General features: G+C 41.1%; 1 protein-coding gene across 2 annotated transcripts in view; it reads right to left on the bottom strand.

Moving 5' to 3' along the window:
- col5a1 (procollagen, type V, alpha 1) overlaps positions 1-22,112 on the bottom strand; it is a 70,522-nt gene that overhangs the window by 8,187 nt on the left and 40,223 nt on the right. For both annotated transcript variants that reach the window (XM_030742159.1, XM_030742160.1), the window contains exons 15-62: positions 22,002-22,055; positions 21,740-21,793; positions 21,547-21,600; positions 21,374-21,427; positions 21,238-21,291; positions 20,751-20,795; positions 19,972-20,025; positions 19,374-19,418; positions 18,500-18,553; positions 18,369-18,413; positions 16,970-17,023; positions 15,918-15,962; positions 15,638-15,691; positions 14,876-14,920; positions 14,689-14,742; positions 12,990-13,097; positions 11,713-11,766; positions 10,786-10,839; positions 9,956-10,000; positions 9,710-9,763; positions 9,584-9,628; positions 9,422-9,475; positions 9,265-9,318; positions 9,124-9,177; positions 8,368-8,475; positions 8,168-8,257; positions 7,559-7,612; positions 7,148-7,255; positions 6,943-7,050; positions 5,868-5,921; positions 5,672-5,725; positions 5,462-5,569; positions 5,320-5,373; positions 5,109-5,216; positions 3,183-3,236; positions 2,833-2,940; positions 2,659-2,712; positions 2,502-2,555; positions 2,351-2,404; positions 2,180-2,233; positions 1,950-2,057; positions 1,770-1,823; positions 1,630-1,683; positions 1,388-1,495; positions 1,166-1,219; positions 1,042-1,077; positions 884-937; positions 506-773 (exon numbers count right to left, since the gene is read on the bottom strand). In XM_030742159.1, the coding sequence (XP_030598019.1) occupies positions 506-773; positions 884-937; positions 1,042-1,077; positions 1,166-1,219; positions 1,388-1,495; positions 1,630-1,683; positions 1,770-1,823; positions 1,950-2,057; positions 2,180-2,233; positions 2,351-2,404; positions 2,502-2,555; positions 2,659-2,712; positions 2,833-2,940; positions 3,183-3,236; positions 5,109-5,216; positions 5,320-5,373; positions 5,462-5,569; positions 5,672-5,725; positions 5,868-5,921; positions 6,943-7,050; positions 7,148-7,255; positions 7,559-7,612; positions 8,168-8,257; positions 8,368-8,475; positions 9,124-9,177; positions 9,265-9,318; positions 9,422-9,475; positions 9,584-9,628; positions 9,710-9,763; positions 9,956-10,000; positions 10,786-10,839; positions 11,713-11,766; positions 12,990-13,097; positions 14,689-14,742; positions 14,876-14,920; positions 15,638-15,691; positions 15,918-15,962; positions 16,970-17,023; positions 18,369-18,413; positions 18,500-18,553; positions 19,374-19,418; positions 19,972-20,025; positions 20,751-20,795; positions 21,238-21,291; positions 21,374-21,427; positions 21,547-21,600; positions 21,740-21,793; positions 22,002-22,055 (3,247 nt within the window). The remainder of the gene's footprint in view (positions 1-505; positions 774-883; positions 938-1,041; positions 1,078-1,165; positions 1,220-1,387; positions 1,496-1,629; positions 1,684-1,769; positions 1,824-1,949; positions 2,058-2,179; positions 2,234-2,350; positions 2,405-2,501; positions 2,556-2,658; positions 2,713-2,832; positions 2,941-3,182; positions 3,237-5,108; positions 5,217-5,319; positions 5,374-5,461; positions 5,570-5,671; positions 5,726-5,867; positions 5,922-6,942; positions 7,051-7,147; positions 7,256-7,558; positions 7,613-8,167; positions 8,258-8,367; positions 8,476-9,123; positions 9,178-9,264; positions 9,319-9,421; positions 9,476-9,583; positions 9,629-9,709; positions 9,764-9,955; positions 10,001-10,785; positions 10,840-11,712; positions 11,767-12,989; positions 13,098-14,688; positions 14,743-14,875; positions 14,921-15,637; positions 15,692-15,917; positions 15,963-16,969; positions 17,024-18,368; positions 18,414-18,499; positions 18,554-19,373; positions 19,419-19,971; positions 20,026-20,750; positions 20,796-21,237; positions 21,292-21,373; positions 21,428-21,546; positions 21,601-21,739; positions 21,794-22,001; positions 22,056-22,112) is intronic.

Here is a 22,112-nt window from a genome sequence, read left to right as displayed (position 1 = left end):
TGGTTATGAGCATTTTCCTGATATGTCATATACTAGAGGCTGGGTCCAAGTTATGCTGGGCTCATGACTCCCTGTACGTATATGTCACATATGGAAATAAGGGGGGTGATAAGTAGACTCACCCCTGGAGCTGGATGTTGGGGTGATGAAGGGGCTGAAACAGCATGCAGTGAGTCGGGCTATTCTTCTCTTTTTTCCCACCTCTAACATTAGTTATTTTATAGACACCCCTCCCCCCCCCCACAAAACTTAGATTATAACTTATACCCTTATTAGAATAGCAGACAAGCTAATAATTCTAATTCTAATTTTGCATTCATGCCTAAAAACCTCATCAATATCTTTGGCTTTTCTGTGATCACAAACAGAGAGGGTTGTTGTGGCCCCTGGGACTGACTTTCTATGAGCATTTCTAGCTAGCTGTGTTCGATTTTGTTGCAGTTTCAAAGCTGTAAAGAAAAAAGGAATGAGCAATGCACCAGTTCAGGCTAAATGTGACACGAACCATCAGGGAAATCAGGGTGGCAGAGCTGCAGGTCCTTGCAGGTACGCGCAGGGTTGCCCTGTGTGCCCAGTGGGTGCTTCATCTGCTCGATCTCCAGCTTAAGGGAGTTAAGCGAGCCAAAGATTTCCTCCATGCCGTCATCATAGTCCTTATAGTTGGCATCCACAGCTGCATCATCCACCATCTGGCTGGCATCAATGTTCCTGCGTGATCTGCCCTTAATGGGAGCCTGGATGGGGAGTGGGTGGATGACATCACCAGGAGGGCCCTTTTACGGAGAGATGAAATGAGAGGAGACAAATGCCGGTTATCATAAACCAAATTTACTGATATTGTTATTTTTAATTTGACTATTCAAAAAGTAGGGTATTTACTTACAGGAGGGCCGGGAGGTCCAGGTGTACCAGTTTCTCCTTTTGGTCCAGTTTGACCCTGAGCAGGACAAATAAAAACAGTGTTAATTCTTGACAAACAAGTGTCACGATAAATGCCTGCAAGTGTTTCTAATGGAATGCAGTTTTTGGTTAATGGCTTACCGATGAGCCTTTAGCTCCTTTAGGACCTGGTGGACCCTAAAAACACAAAGACGATCAAGTAATCAGTTCTGGCGAAGACATTACATCCCGAGTTGCTGTAGTATGAAATATATGTTAAACTTACAGGTAACCCAGGAGGGCCAAGGGGACCCAGTGGACCAGCAGGACCAGCAATACCCTGAAAGAAAAGGGAAATTGCAACTGTTAACACTCTTAACACCAATGAAAAAGATCAAACAAAAGACTGTCAATAACCAACTAACTAACTAATGGAGCTGCTGTTCAAAATAAAAGCATGTGTCAGCAAGTGTAGGTCTGCAGTTCCAGCATAGTTTTGTTTACTCACAGTGTCTCCTTTGGGACCAGACGATCCTGGAGGACCAGGAAGGCCTCTGTCACCTTTCTCTCCCTGGTCACCTGGTGGTCCAATTAGACCAATAAGACCTGGATGGCCCTGAGCACAGAGAACAACATAAGCACATGTGATCAAAGCAACATTTAATGAGACAGATTTCAATCAGGAGAATAAAGATTTGATGGCCAGTGGAAACCACTTCAATCACTAAACTGGTTCCTAAAGTATCTCACCTTTTCTCCTTTGACACCAGAGTCTCCTTTCAAACCAGGTAAGCCTGGTGGTCCCTGTGAGAGAATGTAAGAGTCATTTAGATCCAGTCACATATTATATAAGGTATAACAGTTCAAAGCCAGGATGTACTTCTACTCACCATAGGTCCAGGAGGTCCATCTGGGCCTGGGGCACCAGGTAGACCTTGTTCTCCCTGCAAAAGCATTTGTACACAGTTTTAACCCCACCTCAAAACAAAACTGTTTTCCTTGAAATTTGTTTGCATCTATGCTGTTTAAACAACACTATATTATATTAGGGTGAGACTTAAGATACTTACAACTGCACCAGGGATCCCCCTGAGACCTTCAGAACCTGGCTTGCCAGGTGATCCTTGAGGACCAACTGGACCTGTTTTTCCTGGGGGACCTTCTAATCCAGACTCTCCCTTTCACACAGAAAAAGGATTCACACAAAACATTTGATTTTAGCTCATGTGTTGGTTGTTTTGTTTACACATAAGGTGAAGGAAAAAAAAAGAAAGTTTAGTTTGGTTTTGGGATGAGTTACCTTGGCTCCTTTCTCTCCTTGTCTTCCCTCGGGTCCTGCAGGTCCAGGAGGCCCCTATTTAAAATAAATAAATAAATAAATGAACAGAACTCACAAAACAACCTTTTATCATTTTCACAAATTATAACCTTTTGTAAGGACAAGAAAAAGTGAGCAGGGAGGAGTACTCACTCTCTTTCCTGGTGGTCCAGCAGGACCAGATTCTCCAGTGGGTCCAGGTGAACCCTGGTTTAAAATGAAAGGTGCATATTTTAACATTTAAACAACAACCTACATTTCTCAGTAATAACACACAACACTGTGGGAAAAACACAACACTCACAGGCTGCCCGGCCTCTCCATCATCTCCCTTATCACCAGGTGGACCATCTAAGCCCTGCATTGGAATTGAAGCAGATCTCAGTCATGATGTTTTGCACTAAAAAATGTGTAAAGACTTGAGATTGGACAATTTATTCACAGATCGCTGCCATACGTACAGCTGGACCAGGCTCTCCAGGGGGACCAGGGTCACCAGGGAAACCACTTGGACCCTGAAAATTAATAAAGTTGCATTATTATTTTTTTGGACACTTAGTTTTAAGCAACTGCAGTGTACAATGACTTATGTCATGAAGTGCATTTGCTTACACAGAACCTGGAATACAACTTACTGGGCTGCCTTTTGGACCATCGTCTCCAGGGGGTCCTTTCGGGCCAGGAGGTCCGGCAGCACCAGCCGGACCAGCCTCTCCTTTTTCTCCTCGCTCTCCTCTTGGACCCTACAATAATATGCAATATGATACCAATGCAATTGCTTGTATAATGTAAAATTCAGAGATCCTAGTATAAAACTAGGAAAATCACAAAGGGAAGTTAAAAAATAATCTTTTTTCTTGATGGACATTGTAGATAAACTCTGTTTTAGTTAAGCTATCAACCAATAAGAATTTTATATTCTTTAGTTGTCCAGTCTTTGTTGTTTCTTATATAAAAATTAAGGAAATAGAATGGAATAACTCACTGGTGGGCCAACTTCTCCCTGGGGCCCTGGCTCTCCCGTTTCACCGGTATCTCCCTGATAGAGGAGGGCAAAGAGGGGCATTAGCAGGTGACAGAGACACACATACATTTTTCAGTAAAGTGATTTGTTGATCCAACATGGTTCTGAAAATCCCATCATTTACTGCAGCCCTCACTGTCCCAGTGCCCTTGTCACCAAAATGGGAATAGAAAGAGATGACACAAGAGATTTCAATCCATCAAGTGCAGGCAGATTGGGAGGCAGGAGCAAGGAAGGCGCTGACCTCACTGTTCTCCCTGGACCCTGCCCATATATCGTGTCCTCGTCCTCTTGCCTTATTGGATAGTTGCCCTGTTGACTCACCTATATGCCAGGCACCATCGTTATTCACTGTCATATAAGCCTACTATCCTCCCTACTGGGGTTTAGGGCACATGCAGTGTACCACACGTGTTTAGTGGAAAAATATTAGCCCTTGTCATGTTTGGGAAACAAGGAGCCAGTTGATGGCACAGCTCTGCAGAGCCAATGACAAGCTGTGCATTGATGTGTTATGATAAGCATATCCAGATTCCCTCTAGCAGGAACAATGGCTCTGTGTTGTGAACATCAACCGATACTCTAAATTAGTGTCTGGTTGTTTTCCAAAACCTGCCTCGTTGCTGTCAAGAAATTTTCTCTAAGCAGTTGGTATGCCTGTTTACAAGCCTCACTGATCCCCCTGTATTAGCAGTGTACACTGCTGTTTTATGCAGTGCTGCATCTGTGGAGTCTCGCACAGGCCTTGACTCTATTCTTATGATGACCTTCACATGTCCACCTAAGGACTGCTGAGAACAGGAAAACCACGAAAGACAGCTGCTCATCACAGATACATGAGGGTTGTGTTTACAGAAAAAAGCCTAGGCTCTGTTGCTTGCCAGCTCCCTGGGCTGGCTATTAAAATGCCAGATCAGCTGAAGCGCGATTAGCCCAAAGGCCGCTGTGTTTGTTTGCACAGAAGCAGGACAGGCTATCCACAGGGAGATTATAAAGGAGCAAAAGGTGATTCTATTGACTGATTCAGATAAAGCAAATTACACCATCACTATGGACAGAAGGCGATGAAAAAAACTGCACAACGCTGCATTCCAGCAGCTGCAAAAGCAGCCAAAGCAGGCCTCTATAATGAAGCAGAGGCAACAAATAAGAACTGTAGCTGTTTCTATGAGAGCCGCTTTTAATAATGCATTTATCATCTTAGAATTGCAGTATGATCCCTTTGACGATTTATTTATAATCTCTCCACCCCAGCAGTAGGCTACTGTTGGGAATGACAGCCTGTCCATTAGATTTGGGATGCATCTGTCACTCTGTAGTAGGAAAAAAAACATCCCAAATGGTATCATATAAATAGGCATGTGAAATATTAATGGCTGCAAAAGCCTTTAAAGAGGTATCAGTGGCAGTCTTTACACAAACCAAAATCCAAACAAACTGCTTAGTACGATGAATCTGATACTTTAAGTTGGATTCTCCAAGTAAAAACTCTCTCGCTGACAAGTGGGTCCACAAACAGAGACACACAGCACCACAATTATATCTATAAAGGCATAAAAATTAGAGTCAGAATGATATCATTTAGAGTCTAATCAGCCAATAGTAGTCTATGACAGGTATATCACTAACGGGGTAATTTGTAATTGGTCTCATTGCTCATCACTGATTAATAGACTGATATCAGACTTTTTACTCATCAAATATCAATAAGGTTATCAGCCTCAAAAGTCCCACTATTGGTGGAACTAATCAAAATACATTATTCACATGAATGGCTGTGTTTTCAGTTGAAATAATTCTTGCAGTCATGTACACACAATACTTAACACATGTGTGCAAGCAGACTCATCTAAAGTGACAAAATTACCAAACAGAAGAGAGTCTTACCTTTTCTCCAACAGCACCGGGGTTTCCAATACCACCAGGAGGTCCCTGAGGACCATCGGCTCCTGGGGGTCCTGAGGGACCTCTGGGACCAGGGGGGCCTGGTGGACCCTGTAGGTGATGAGCAGAGTCACCTCAGTTAAGGAATGAAATTCATCTTCATGCTCCTTGTAATGTAATAATAACACAGAATGTGTACAAAGTAAGCTCTTACCATTTGACCAACATCTCCAGTTTCACCTTTCTCACCAGGTGGACCAGGTAAGCCCTGAAAAGTTTACAGAGCATTTAATTATGTCTTTCTAAATGAAAACACTAGAACACTGTCAAAGTTTCCTTAATACTGTATTTCGCACCTGCAGACCAACTGGGCCTGGAGGTCCAGGGAATCCTCTGGATCCTTCATCTCCCTTCTGGCCAAACATACCCTGCTGACCTCTGGGACCAGGCTCACCATCTACACCCTGCACAGCAGAACAGATAATGAAGTGATTTAAGAATCAGCCTGCTAACAGATGGATGAGACATTGAATGGTGTGAACACATAACCCAAAATGGACACTTACAGCAGGACCCGGTGCTCCAACGGGTCCTTGAGGGCCAGTAGGACCAGGTGGACCCTGCACAGGAGGACATGAAAATGCATGAGAAATCTGTAATACTATCACAATTTAAAATTCATGTATCGTCCTCAGAATTCTAGGAAGTAAAACAATGAATAAATAATGTGTTTTCTATAATGCTGGACACAGACAAACTTACATGTTCTCCTTTGTCACCCTTACTTCCTTTCTGGCCTGGCTCTCCAAGCTCTCCCTGTGAAGAAATCATCAAAGTGTGAAACAAAAAACAGGTAGTGGCATACACATAAAAAAAAAAAAAAAACTTGACAATGAATAATATTAAACCAACAGAAGATGACTTGTTGAAACACACTAAAATGTCTGCCCTGCTTTCAAAAAGAAATATTTTAAAATCTACCTATAGATATCTCAATTACTTCTCTCCTTCTCTGACAAAGCTACTTCACATCTGAAAGGGGCTTATCATAATGGCTGAGTCAGTGGCAGAACAAGCAGCCAAAAACAGAATATATTATTACTCCCATCAGAACCTGTTTAAACCAGAATATGCCAACTGAAGAACCTTGTACTTTTTTTCAAAGCCTGTGTGGGTGTTGGGAAAAATAATGCTAATAACTCCAAAAACCAAAGGGATTTACTTTTGGGTGTGAATGCTCTTTCTGTGGTGGCTTTAAATAAAGGCCTTGGACTTGTCCGTTCCCTGTGGGCAGGGATTATAATGAGAAAGTGTCTGAATTTATGTAAACATTATCTGACAAGATCTCTTTTTATCTGCCTGGCAAATATCCACTGTATTCCCTTTGTCCATTTACAGCACAGGGAATGCTGTGAGGCCAGTTAAGAACCGAGCATGAGAGATTATCCTCTGAGTATTTCTGCAGCTGATCTTCCTGCAAATGTTTTAGAAGGGATGAGGAGTTGCTTGGATCTGAATACTAAAGGGTCACTTTCACCCATCCTGTCACTGCTTCTCTTCTGTCTGTTTGTAAAGAAGGGTACAAAGCAGCAACAAGGCCAGTTCTCCTTTTAAGGATCTGTTAATCGATGCAAACTCTGTCAGACAAATTCCCCTTACAGCGTTTTAAGGTCACAGAGAAAGAGACAAGAGGATCTGGCTGAGATCCCAATTGCAAAGTTTAGTCTAGTTTTGGTCTGTGTGTGCAGGAGACAGATAAAGACAAAAGTGCAGATTTACTGAATTTCATTATATTTTTCTTCACTTTAATGGAAACGAACCATAAAAACTAACCCACCTTGTCTCCGTCCTCTCCAGGCGGGCCAGGAGGTCCTCCAGGCCCTGGCAGACCAACAGGTCCCTGAATACCATCTCTTCCAGCTGGGCCTTGAGGTCCTTTCTCTCCCTAAAATATTGTTTGTTGCCATAGTACAACATTGTGTTGTCAGTGAGAAAAAACACGCAGCGTAGTCATAGTTATTTCTACAATGTGGTGTTCTTACCGGTCCACCTTTCTCTCCAGCAGGGCCTGGAGGTCCCTGGGGGCCAGAACGTCCAGGGAGACCTGTAGGTCCCGCTGGCCCTGCCGGACCACGTTCACCAGGAGAACCCTGCAGCAGTACCACACATTATGTTATGAGCTAGCTGGAAGCTAGTTATCAAAATAAAATAAAAAATCCGAAATATCAAAGACATCAAACACTGGAAGTTAAAGCATAATATCAGGCACATCAAATAGGTCAGACCTCTCTTATGTAAGTAGCAAACAGTGCATATCATTATATTATGTAAGGGCCTGGAACAACTGAGGGTGGGAACTTTACTATGAAGGTAGTTCAGAGATGCAGACAGAATATGGAAGGTGAGTGTGAGAGTGACAAAGTGGGGATATGGATGTGGTAAATTGTACTCACAGCAGGGCCAGGTGGGCCAGGAGGACCCTCGTTCCCTTTCAGGCCATGAGCCCCCTGCAGAACACAGTAAAATGAAGGCTTCAGAAAACAAACACATCTGTTGGGGAAGCACACATTCTACCTTGCATTGCACTCCCTAGCTTCAAACAGGCTCAGCATGAGATGGAAAACCTCCTATAGTCTCCAAAGTGAAGGTTGAGAGGCGATGGGGAAAACAAATTGCCGAAACTGCTGCAAACATCTTTTACATTACAGAGGAGCTGGTGTATCACATGATTTCTGAATCCTAAAATTAAGAAAAAAAAGCTGCTTCTACTGCTCATTTATCTGTAATAACCTGGCATGAAAAAAAAATATTATAAATTACATAACTACTAGGACATGACTTTGTCAAGTTAGAATTATAAAAAAAAAAAAAAAGAGAAAGAAAAATCAGCCAAGAGCAGACTGTTCCTTTGCTGAAGGGTGGCTCTGATATCATCTCCGATTCTTGAGGTTTACCACATTCTTACAGAAATTTAATAGCCCAGAACTATTATGCAATAACCAAGCTGTGAGTGATATTGAATTTGTCAGGAGCTATTAAACAAAGCAGAAGGCAATACTAACCACAGGACCAGGCAGACCTCTCTCTCCCGGGAAACCTCTTGGCCCAGGAGGGCCATCTTTACCAGATGGGCCAGCAGGGCCAGGGTCACCCTATAAATGGGAAATGGGAAACAATGGTGAGCTTTATCACATACATGTATTCTAATTAGTTGATTGAGTGCTAAGACAGATAAGACGTTAAACAGAGCTTCAAGTTTCACCTTGGCTCCTTCTTTCCCTGCAGCTCCAGGTAGACCTTGCTCACCAGGTGGGCCTGGGGGTCCAGGGTGGCCCCGATCACCCATTGGTCCAGTTTCACCTGTCGGGCCCTACAATATAAATAAATATATAAATAAATAGATAAAACTCACAGCCACTCAAGTATAAAACCAAGTTGCAGAGGAGGTGTAAAAACAGGGACAGCAGTAAGAGGAAAGCAGAGATCAGCAATAATACAAAAACAATATAACAATTTCTCCATTTATTAGAAACATGGTGAGGAAAAGCTGAACATTTGCTGTGTGGGAGGCCTACTAGTCATTAAAGCCACATACAGCTTCATTATTATGAATGTCCTCAGCTGGCATTAGCAGAACGGCTGGGAGGAAAAGTCTGTTAAACATTTATACATAATGGATGAAGAGCCCGTTGCAAATATGAAAGAGGATAAACAACACTTAAGTCATGGCTCTTGAGATATAGGTAAGAAGCGATAAATCGATTTTCGTTTGCCAAGCAAAACGCTAAGAAAGCATTCTTAATGATAACTTACTATTTCTATTGTGTTTTTGTGCATGAAAGGTTTGGATGGCGACTCTATAAGAGCCTAATTTTTCAAGCAACAATACAAATGCACGTTTATTTATTTATTTTTTCAGAAATTAATGACCATTTGTTTGTGCACAAAGGAAGACGGGGAACAAAATGCAATGCATCAACGGAGCAACTGAGCAAAACGGTCTGTGGCTGTCACTCACCTGAGGTCCAACCACACCTGGAGGACCAGGAGGGCCTGTTTTGCCTTGGAATCCCTGAATATTACAAAGGAGATAAAGGTTATACAATAGAATACAGTGGAATGCAGATAAAAAGTTGAATAACCAAACCAGTTTACTCACAGTCTCTCCTCTCTGTCCAGGATGTCCTGGCAGTCCGTCTTTCCCTGCAGGTCCCTGAGAATTTCACACAAATCAAAGAATCTACAGTAAATGACACACAAAATGGAACGACAAAGGAAAAAGGCTCGGTCAGGTTCCATACGGTGTCTGCACTTACAGGGGGGCCCTTTGGTCCTGGGAAACCTGTTGGTCCCTGAGGCCCAGGCAAACCCTAAAAGGGGAAAAAAAAAAGCACCACACAACTGAGTTGATAATCACTTGTTTGATTTACATGTCATGAGACTAAAATGACTCCTGATGAAAATGTTATAGTACATACCCTCTCACCGGGAGGTCCTGGTGGGCCGTCATTCCCTGAGTTACCCTGGACAGACAAAATATGGAGTTAAATGTGAACTTGTATCACAACATATTTGAGAAAGTGGCAGTGAATTACTGTACCCACCTTTGGACCAGCTTTTCCCGTTGGTCCTCTCGGCCCTCTCTCTCCCCGAGGCCCCTTGAGAAAGAAAAAAAAAAAATCTTAACAGAAATCAAAGAAACGTTCCTAAAAGATGCATATGACCTGAAAAGCGTAATCATTGTCTCAGTTTGGATTCCTTTCAAGCACACTCAGGTTGAACCGGCGCTTTTACTCAGGTGCCAAGCTCGCCATCTGTATGGAAGCACGAGTCTGCTGAGTAAGACTAACCGTTGGTCCTCGCTGTCCGCGTGGGCCTGGCTTTCCTGCTGTTCCCTGCGGACATGAAGAACACACACAACGATCAAAGGAATGCCACTCACATCATTAAGAGGCTGCATCCTCTTAGAACGAATCTAATGCCAGCAGACAGGAATATCTGCAAGCAGAATTGGGCCATTTAGGAGCTCTGCAACAGCCTTTTATAATCAATTAGGAGCTACATTTTTTAAATTACCATTAACATTTATCATCACTTACAGCCGAGTCATCGCCACCTCGGAAAATCACATTTTAATAATCAATTATGTATAATATAGAAGTTTTACAACAATAAAACAATGACACTGGCTACATACAACTTTAATGAGAAAAACAATTAAATCTTTTATGTAGCTTTAAAGCTTCAAATAAGTGTTGTGAAACTATCTTAATAGCACTATTATCCCTTTCTGTATTTGGAGCTTGTTCTCATAAACTTTACAAATGTTTTCTGATGATGAAAAGCTTCATGCGACTTGCTCCACTCGTGTTGACAAACCATTACTCTTGCCGCCCAGCTAATGACCCATCTCTTTGACAAAGAAAATGAAACATTGCTCAAGAGCCACAAAGTGATAAACAAAGCTTTTGGGAGTTTCCAAATGAATTGTGCAAGTGGTAATGAAAAGCAATTGTAATGGTGAGCAATTGTGTTTCTGTCACTTTGTTTTTTCGAGCCATGCGACTTCCACTAGGCTGATAAATCTGGAGCTGGGATGGGAGCCTGTCTCTGGCGGTACGCCTGTATCCAACCCTTGAAGGAATGACAAGAATATCAAGAAGTCTATCTACATACGTACCCGAGTTCCTTTCTCTCCATTGGCACCAGGGAAACCTTGGAAACCCTGAGATCCCTGTGTGTGAGCAAGAGAGTAATTAATCATTTGAGACACAAACACAACCATTCTATTCCTTGTTGACTCCCCTAGCTTAATAAATTTAACAGAAGATTGCATGCACACAAGTAACAACAGTATTTTATTGCTGTTGTATCAGCAGCTAAAGGCTGACACTAAAATAGCATATTCAAATCCCCAGCAGCTCTTTGATCAGGAAGCTTCAAGCATGTCCAGTTGTCAGACTGCGGCTTTGCCTCAGAGAGGCTAAACGATGAGCCATCAAAAGTTCAGCAAATGCTGCCTTTTTCATTCTCTTTCAAATGCGCACAGAAACACACGTTCTGACCAGTTAAACTGTGTCCTGAGAGTTTTAAAGTGAGTTTAAACCAAGTCACTTTCAAGTCATTTAAAAACAAGAACTCTTGGCCCAAGTGCTGCACAGCAAGCAAATAAGACATAAGTAAAATTATTATATTGAATTAAAAGAAAGTTCAAATCGCATTAAAGTGCAATTAAAATTTACAATTTAAAACTGTTAAAAACAATTAGGAAAATAACAAATTAAAGGCAATTATTTGATAATATATTGGGATTATTAACACTGCGCATAAAACAGCTATACTCATAATTAGACCTAAGCTGAAAAGGCCAGTGGATGGAGGTGCATTTTCAGCCCTGCCATGAATACTATTGGAGATGTAGATGATCTGGATGGGGAGGTGGGGAGGAGCTGCAAGTACAACACTGACAGGCTCTAAGTGCAACTTGGAACTGCTAAAAACTTGTGGTTGACTGACCTGAACATGTGCAGGACTGTATAATCTAACATGAATATGGTAAAAACTGTAAACTTATAGCAATATTGTTTAGCAACATGGATGCAATTACCTTTGGTCCTTGTCTTCCTGGGTATCCTGGCAATCCAGGAACTCCAAGTTTACCCTTCAAAAGAGAAACATTTCTTTAGATTTATCTGAGAGGGGTGAAAGGCTTCTTTCAAAACACAAACTCTCCAACATGTGACCCAAAAAGTTATTGATGGCATCATCAGGCTTATTTTTAAACTTTACAAAGACCCCTCCAGCAGAAACGCAATGAAACGTCTAACTATGTAACTGCATCTTTATATACCTAAAGGAACCGCTACAGTCATCTGAAGGACAGCAAGACAACCATTACACAGAGGCTGCCCACTGTTTATCTTGATTAACCAGGCTGCTACAAAGTAACCGCCCACACCTCTACACACATGAAGCACACTGGTTATAACTCTGTTATCTGCTGCTAATGCAGCAGCTCATCTATCTAGTATTTCAGCTATCCCTGCAGCAAAAACAGCATCCTATTTTTTATTCTTGTGATGTACAATTACACCGTTTGGTCTACTTACAATGATCTGTGTACATTTATAATGCAGCGTACAGTAGGACAAAAACTGAGATATCGTCTTAAGCTACATAAACCAAAGTAGCATTGCATTTGAAGATGCCCGCATAATCTAAATAGGGTTGAAAAGTTATCTGCTGATCTTCTAATTCCAAGTGCATTCCTAACTGTCCCATAATATGCTGCATTTTCACATCTGTGAGTGTAAGAAATGAAAATAATAACATTCTAGCAGTAACATCTACATTAAAATGTGCAGAAGCACTACAGCATATTTTTAGAACCAGATCTGTGTTTGTATGCAGAAGAGCTGGCGTGAAGGCTATAATAAGGCAGGAGCGTGTGATCAAGATTCAGAAGGATGTCTACTTTTTAAATGACACCATAACCACCATAATGCAACTATATATACTGTTCTGATTCCGAGCATAAGCTTCACTAAAAGGAGAAACCTTTTAAGTCAGGTCAGGCTGTGCATGGGTATGCAAACAATCTCATGATGCTCTACATCTGTTAAAGATACATAACAATATATCACAATACTGAGATGGTGTTGTTGATTTGTCACTGGTGAAACTTTTAAGAAACAGCTCATCATAAAAGCTTGTTGTTCACAGAAAACAGTTGAAACAAAATAATTTCCCTTATCATACCCCATCAAAAATCAAACAGACCTAACACAAAATAATAGCTTGTTTTTTTGTTGTTTTTTTTTTTTCTTGTGCATGGATTGTTATAATATCTTATTTATCAGAGCAAAACTTGCAAATGGAGCTCACCTTCTCACCACCTGGGCCAAGAGGACCAGGATCTCCGGGTAGCCCTGAGCGACCCTTTGGCCCCTCTGGGCCATCTTCTCCTCTCGGTCCTGCTGGTCCAAGTTCTCCCTGGAAAGAACAGGATGTACAAAACACAAATACCATTAGCCTGAATAGTCAAAAACAAGGCACTTGATTTTTCCCCACTGATTCTGCAAAGATTATTCTATTGACTGTGTGTTCACAAGATGGTGGAGTCAGTGGGAATCTTCTCCCACTCATGTCGCTCACTAATTTGATCTGAACACATGCTACACAGACTTATCACTAGTCCCAAAAGGTACAATGTGGATTTTTCATAAAAACGTTAATACACTTACATATGCTGTTTCTCACAGAAAATACCAGCATGCTGAATGGATATTCTTTTTTGGCATTCTTGCATTTCTCTGTGCATAACTGCCACCCTCTAAAAGCAGAATAATGAGGGCCTTTCATCATGCCCATCTACACGTCAAGATCTATTATGTTTTCAACATGCTCATGGATATCCCTGCAACACTAAAAAGCTGCAGGTCCTTGAATGGCCACTCATTAATGTCCCCCCTTCATGATAACTATACAGATACTTTGTTTCTTAACTCACCCAATACGATTCTGTTAAGGCTTAAAGTTTGCATTATTAGGATAGTGGCTGACTGACAGGCGAGTGCCAAGAGAGTGCCTATAGTCACTAACGGCGTATTAGGCTTAATTTCATCTAATTTGATGCCACAAATATGGTCACGCCTTACCCCAAAACTTTCCTGTTTTCCTTCTAGCAGGACACACAATAAGTGACAGAGTACAAACTCACTCTGACAACCAGTCAGTGTTGCAGAGGCTTGGTGGTGTGTAAAAGGTATCTAGCTAAATGCTTGTGCAGAGCGAGCGCGCTCACACACCAGCGCTCGAGTACACATAAAACGGCATCAGACAAACTGTACTTGACTCACACTTGCAAGCTCATCAAACAGAACACTTTAAATTGAGCACACTCACACACTTTCCATAGGCATGCTCAAAAATGAGTCATTTAGATTCTAGTCCATGTGCGTCTCCAGAGCAGAGGGCCTCCTCAAATCTTTGCTTTCATCTGGATCTGCTGCATCTCCAGAGGAAAACAAGCCGGAGCCCCATGTCTCTCTCCCGGGTTTAAAAGGGTTTAGAGTGCCATTGATTTCTCCTTCCTTTCTATGCTCAGCTAGAGACAGCCTGGTCAGGGATTGGGGGTTTGATGTTTGAAGTATTGGCTTGCGCAAGTTATGTTTCTCACTGTAGAAGGCATTTTTCCTGAGACTTGACAGTGTAAATCCCTAAAGTACTTTGGAGAAAGAGGCTGTTGCTGGGAACACCTGTCAAACCTGCACTTTTCTCCTAAAGCTGTTGAGGTTAGGACTGACTGGAAAGTGGCAAAGGGGGTGGAAAAGAAATTGGAAACTGCTCACGTTAAAACGCACACGCCTCATGTTTGCTCATTACCCGCAATTCCACGGCAGTCACAGAGGCTTAGGTAGCAAGCGAATGAAGTGACAGAAGCGGTTGCTCCTTTAACTTAACGTGGGTAAAGGTCACCCTCCCAACAAAACAAAGCCAATTCTGAGCGCAGCACTTAAAGAGTTGTCTCATTAATAGGATTATTTGAATCATTTACGCAGCAGTTTAAACAAACACGGCTTACCCTGTCGCCTTTGACACCCATATCTCCCTTGAAGCCGGGGAAGCCGTCTTCACCCTGGCAAAAGAATAAAGAAAAAGATGTTGAAAGGATTTGATTGGTATTCCTACAAAGACAAGAAAAAAAAAAAAAACCGACTACGTCTCCACTTTCTTAGACTTTTCTTAACCATCTGTTTGAATTCTTTTACCTTTTCACCCTTGTTTCCTTTAAGGCCGCGTACGCCGTCAGCTCCCTGTGATGCAAGAACAGGCAGAAGTTACAAGCCAATAGGGAGCATATTGGACAAAGGAGTGCGGTTGAGGAAGCTATTCACCACCAATGTGATGGCTACACTTTTTCTAAAACAGGGCTTTGAAGCAAAGATTTATTTTTCCCCCAAATGTGCTAAGGAGGGTACACTTTCATGATGGATACATTCAGACTGGTTTAGTGGATAAATTAGCAGAAGAAATCCTTGCAATTTTTTCTTTCTTGACCAATCTTTTCATCTTCCCAGAGACCAGACTTCAGCCATGTAAAAGGAGGACTATTAGCTGCGAGTCAAGCCACTTGTGTGATCCCCTCTCTCGGCGGAAGCTTTAATGATGGGATCAGTCACACTTTCTTCCCAAGAATTATTTGATGGGAATTCTTTTGTCTCGGTTTCATCAGATACTAATGGCACAGAGGAAGGAGAGGGCTGTGCGCCTTGAACCGCCATCAGCCCCCGTAACTAACCTTACACCATCGAACGTGAATAAAGTGGCAAAAGATCAAGAAAGATAACTTTGCTGTCTCAGTCTAAGCATCACTTAGACTGTCTTCCAGTCTTTCAGACAAGCACAGACACCAGCTTATATATAATCTTTTAAAGGAATATTTTTTAGCCCATAAAAGCTTCTAATTGCAAAGTACAAAAAAAAAAAAGAAAATGTAAAATGAATTTCTTAGTGGTTGATAATCGACTCACCTTCACGCCTCGAGGCCCAGGATAACCGATAGGTCCTTGAGGGCCAGGAGGGCCCTGGAGAGACAAATATTTAATAAGAGTTTGCAGCACGCAGTTTTTAACAATCCACACATGCACACACGGTGCTAATCTTATCTACACAAATGCAAACACATTTTATGCAAATACATCTGAACGAGGACAACAGGAGGGAAAAGAATGTGAGAAAAGCGCAAATAAAGGAAGAAGAACTGAAAGCTAGAGTATGAAGAAGATAAAATAAGAAGGTAATAAAACTCACCATGTGGCCTTTCTCTCCAGAAGGCCCCTCTTTTCCAGGGTGACCCTGTGAATTATTAAGAGTAATATTATGGCATTTCATTTGAGGATAATTACCACCATAAATACCACAATACTGCTCTAACTGGGAAATTAGGTTGTTAAAATTATTGGGGGATGTATCAAAACTGAAAAACTGAAAAAAAAAAAAAAAGCCTTTATAGTTCAACTGCATTTGAGATTTTTACCCTTGATGCTCCGTATTAAAGAGGCACTGCCAGCTATCACTGAGCTCTAAAAGCACACACTGTCATTCACACAAGCAACATAGCACGGGAACAATACCGTGCACGCACGACACACACTACAAAACTCATCGAAACACATGTCCACACACATGGATGTCCGTTTGAAAGGATGAGGAGGAAAGTGATTGCATTCTCATTAAACAAAGCAGCTGTGCAAACCCTCTGATGGGCTATTAGTGATATGAGGATGGAAAAGGAAATAGATACAAGGGAAGAGAAAAATGAGGGGCAGAGAGTGAGCACTAAGGCTGGGAATACTGCACTTGCTTTATATGCAACAAAACACATTAACAGAAAAACCCGACTGTGTAACCGAGGGAGAACCAACCGCAATAGAAATTATTAAAAAGCTGAGAGATATTGTATGGTGCGGGCTCTACTTCATCTGCCTTTTTTTTTTTAATCATCTCCCTACATCTTTTTCTTGCCCTGTGGTTATTCAAATCTTGGTCCCCTCTCTCTTAGGTGCCACCTGGTGCCTTCCAAGAAACATCTGCCATTACTGCAGGTGTGCTGTCTGTGCAGGGATGGCAAAGAGAGTGTTTGTCTATATAAAGTGTGGGTGTGTTGTTCTTCGGTTACGCAGCAGTGATGATGTGTTTTACCTCCTTACTACAGCTGTAAAGCAAATAAATCAGGATTCTTTTTTTTTTTTACATGAGAAAAATTTGATATGTGGCTTCAAAAATATTGTTTCTTAATAAACAGACAGAAAGGATGAAAGCGAGGGTACACGGCTCTTTGGTAGTGTGGCGTATAAACTCACCGGTGGACCATCAGCTCCTGGCATTCCTGGCAAGCCTGGCTTTCCGGTCGGGCCCTGGAAAGATGATAGAAGGTTAGAGTAAACATGATACCACTAAGTAAGAGAACACAGAGCCATCGAAGAACATAGATATCTGTAGGTATAACAGCAACATGATGCTTGCTCATATATTGACTATAGTTACATTCAAATATTTACAAAACACAACCCAATAAAGCCACAAATGTTGACCTCAGAAAAGTCAGTAAAGGTTCATTTAATGTCATTTCACTATCACCTCAAAGCAGCCAAAAGATAAACAGCAGGATCCCGAGACAAGCAAAGGTTACAACACATAAATGAATCAATATGTTAATAGCACGTAGATTTATTTGCTCTTTGTTGTGCTCGTTAGCGCCAGTCCCACAAATTACAATTAGTAACAAATTTTCACTTTTGTCTTGTCTTTGGGTTTTAACTATGTTTTCCTACTTCTGTGCATGTAAACAAACTAAAAATATATATTTTCGATCCCAAAACTTTGCTTTATATATTTATATAAAACATATAACATATTATATGTATAATTTTACCATATAATACTAGTTACTACATTTTTCAAGCTGTTTTCACTTCAAAACCTAACCTAAAAAATGGTAAAAATGTTCAATTTAAAGAAAAAATAACACTAAATTGATTTATTTGATGGATTCAGGGACAAAAAAATTCATTCTAAAAGCCATAAAAACAAAGTCTGACGGGAATAATGGACATTTTCTACTGTTTTACAATAAAAAGAGTTAGAAAATGACAAACAAAATCATGTTACGTCGTGTTATTCACATGTTGTTTTGTGGTGGTGAAGCTTTATTGAATATGCTGTGCTGTATTAAATTCTAGTCCTTAAGACATTCAATATTTTTCAAATTAAAAAAAATCTACGATTTAGTCTAATGTTTCATTTTATTACGCTTATCAGATATCACAGTGTCTTTAACTCCTTTTAAAATCATACCTACATCATCAAATCCCAAAGGTTCAGTAATAAAGTGAGTGTCCTCCATATAAGTTAAACAACCAAGTTAATTTAGCTGAAATGGGATTAAAATGTATCAGGATTCAAATCTGTCTGTACTGTGTACGTAGGCAATATTTAGCCCTGCACTGGGGATGAGGGGGAATTTGCATAATTGTGTGATAAGCATTTGGAACTAAATAAGATAGCAACTTGGTTTTCCGCTCATGAAAATGCATGCAACCATTTCTGGCAATTTTATAGATTCAGATTCTTTGTTTGTTTTTTTGGGGGGGTTTTTTTTAAGGCATTTTAGGGGTTTTTTTTTGGACTTGCAGGATTTCCCATCTTTGCACATGTCAGCTATCTTAGATATTCACATTCAGGAATCATGTGGCATGTTACCTTCTCTCCTGGAGGTCCAATGGCTCCTTGAGGTCCTGGCAGTCCCTGTGGGGAGGATGTAAAATGCTCAGAATGCCTAACTTCATGGTTCAGAGAAAGATCTAAAGTCGCACTGCATGTTCATCACTCACCTGGGCTCCTGGGTTGCCTTGCTGTCCGGGAGGTCCTGGCTCTCCTTGAGGTCCCTGACAAAAAAAAAAAAATACTTAAAATCTCACCATGTACAGAAAGGCTGAATCATTTATTTATTTGATTAAACCAGGCTATGTGAATGTGAAACTGATTAGGTGATCAATTTCCTTTTGAACAAATATAAATCAGAAGCAATCACACATTGCTGCATTATTACATTCTTATAACACAATAAGCCATCAATTTTGGACCGATGGAATATCATCTTTCCATGGCTCAAGGTAAAAGACACACACACACACACGTGCACGCGCGCACACACACACACACACACACGCACACAGTACACATTACCACTGCTACTTTCCTAATGAAAGAAACTGCTGAGGCACAAACACAACAACACCTTCCCAATGAGATAACTGGCAATCAATTATATTTCCTCAGGCCAAGAGTCGGGGAACGCTGTTGGTCTTTCATCTCTACCTCGTTGGAACATTCCCAACAGAACAAAGGAGCTGCTTCAGTTAGGGATTCTCTCATTACAGCCGGGCGCTGCCTGAAATTGAGCTAGAATGGCACAACCGGCCATGGTGGACTGCTCAAATAGAGCTAAACACAGGCGGCCTATTTTTCATTATGTCTTATAGTCTGATTGTACTGGTGTGTGTGTGTGTGTGTGTGTGTGTGTGTGTGTGTGTGTGTGTGTGTGTGTGTGTGTGTGTGTGTGTGTGTGTGTGTGTGTGTGTGAGGGCTCATGAGGCCACATCATGGGTTTGAGGGTGAAATTAACCGAAAAGAATTGAAACTGTGCGTTTTGGTTTATCTGACAGTTGGCATATCGGCAATTTATTTAATTCCAGCTTTACTTACTATGTTTCCCTTTGGTCCGGGATGGCCATCCATTCCAGTCACACCCTACAGCAGATTACATGAAAAGAATATTAAGAACAAAAAAAGGCGAAGGGCAGCAAATTCATAGCAGACTAAAATGAATTGAATTCAGATACACTGTGTGAATTTTAGCATATGATTTATTTGAATCACTAAATCCTGCAGAGGCATATCAGTTTCCAAACGGTGCAGTGTCCATGTTAAATTAAATCTGCTGAAACAAATTAGATTGAAGCCTCGCTCCACTGTAGGCATTTATCAGAAATGCACACGTTAAACTCAATAACATGTGCTGCTCTTTTGTATATTGTGTCTGAGCTATATTGAGTTTGGCATTTCTCTGTGGCTGTTGTTTGCTGTTTCTTTTTTCTCTTGTCACTTATGAGATGCTACAGTGTGTATGTATATATATATATATATATATATATATATATATATATATATATATATATATATATATATATATATATATATATATATATATATATATATATATATATATATATTCTGCTCTCTAAACTGTAAATCTATTCCTGGATATGAAAAGTTGAGAGGCAGGTGCTGAATGGGGGCTCACAGGTGGTCCAGGAGGTCCCTGAGGTCCTTTTGGTCCCAGCAAACCCCGAGGCCCCTAGGTAAAATGAAGGGAAATGAGACTGAGAAAAATATCACACCTGTGAAAAGGACTGATGCATTATTAAACACGCTCTGCTAAATCAAGTTTCAAAATTATACTTCTGGAAATAACCTCACTTTCCAAATGTCCTTGAGGATTTTCTACAGAGTCAGATGTGAGGGAACGCTGAAGCCTGCTCTTCTTTTTTTTCTTACTACTCTTGCATTTCCCACAGCCATACCCATCAAACAATGCTCTGATTTTTTTTTGAGCCATGCCTCACAGCTACAGTTACCTAACTAGATGGATTGTCCTGGCTGTGTGAATTCAAACCAATATAGCGCACCCTGGTGGATAAAAAAGTTCATAACATGAGATATCAAGGGCTTTCTGATGGTTTCTCCTTTTCCTGTCTTTTCCACCCTCCACAGGGAATATCCTGGATGAGAGCGAGGAAGGCTATTAAAAGCTTGATGTGTTCTGCTTGCTTTTCTCACCCCCAAAGATTTCCCTATGAAGATGAGGCCTGATCATTTTTGCACCACTATAGAGCTAAAAAAAAACAAAAATTCTCAGTCTATATGAATAAGAACAGTGAGTGCAGTCTGCAGATGATATATGATACCATCAGACAATATGATTGTTCGCTAACACAATAACACAATGACGGCAGGCCTGGAGCTTTCAGCTCATACATTCTCTCAGCGTACGACTGAATGGTAATATATGTGATCACTCACTGGTTCACCGGGAAGTCCCCTGGGTCCGATCTCTCCATCATCTCCCTGGGAAAGAGACAGAGCAGGTCAGACTGTGGAACAGACAGTGAATGATAATGGAGGAGAAAGTGAGGATGTGTGAGTGTGTGTGTGTGTGTGTTATGGAGATTGAGGGATAATGTGAAGACACAACAAAAAAGCAGAGGAAGCAGGAATCAAGTTGCATCAGTTGTGCTTTATCCAGAAAAAGAGGGAAATTAGAAAAAGGCAGGGTTGTGAAAAAAAAATATAAATAAACATGAATTAAGGAGGGAAGTTAATGAGAAAGAGGAAAAAGGCAGAGGAAGTTCAATTCAAATGATGGCAAAACAGCACGTTTGGGAAGAGCTCTGCTAAGAAGTCATTTCAGCAGGAGCAGAGCAAACACAGATAAGGCTACTTCATGTGCACTCGGGCTGATAACAAAACGAAGCGGCCGGTGTGAAATTCTTTTTTGTGTTTGTTTTACCCTCTCTCCATCCTCTCCAGGAGAACCGGGTGGTCCTTGGGGGCCAGGTTCACCCTATAAAAAACAAATAGGAATATGCTTAACTGTTTCCCAGATTACAACAAGCACACGTCTTTCCAAGGTTAAAAACACTTACTCTGTGTCCTTTTTCACCAGGAAGTCCAGCCAGACCATCAAATCCTCTGTCTCCCTTAAGAGCAAAAAAAGGAAATTTAATAAATAAAAGGGTGTCTCGTGTAGAGGATTAAAAACCTTTTTTCATTAAATGTGGTGCATTTAACTGTGTCATGAATAGAAAAGACAGCATACCTTTGGTCCAGTCTGTCCTGGCATGCCCCTGGCACCATCGGCTCCAGAACGACCCTGTAAAAGCGACAGCAGATTTATGCAGCACGTCGACCTCCAAGTCAAGACAATCGCAGCGTATTTACTACGTGTGCCTGGCTTTTTAATCACAAACAAATACTACTATGCTTAGTGTTACTATTTGCTGACAACTTACTCTTCTACCAGGCTTTCCAGAGGGTCCAGGGCTTCCCATCGGTCCACGTGGTCCCTAAAACAAAGGCGTTATAAATCACTTTTTTCATTTCCAATCTATCCACCTAAAATGAGGAAAGTTGCTTATTTTCAGCTGATTCGTTATTAATGGAATACTGCAAAGGTTCAGCATTAGCTAACACATTTCCAGAATTTTCTTGCTTAGATTCATGCAATCAGAAATAGATCCTGATAACAAAATGCAGCATTGTGATTTCTGGTACCTGAGGTCCGGACTCTCCAGACTCCCCCTTCAGTCCTGGTACACCAGGAGGACCCTTGGAAAGAAAAATACAGACTAAGAATTCATATGCATTGAGCAAGGTCGAGCATTC

The sequence above is a fragment of the Archocentrus centrarchus genome, chromosome 12 (assembly GCF_007364275.1).
Source record: "Archocentrus centrarchus isolate MPI-CPG fArcCen1 chromosome 12, fArcCen1, whole genome shotgun sequence".
NCBI classification, from domain to species: Eukaryota; Metazoa; Chordata; class Actinopteri; order Cichliformes; family Cichlidae; genus Archocentrus; species Archocentrus centrarchus.
Note: the sequence above shows the minus strand (reverse complement) of the source record. Positions and strands in the feature narration are given on the sequence as shown.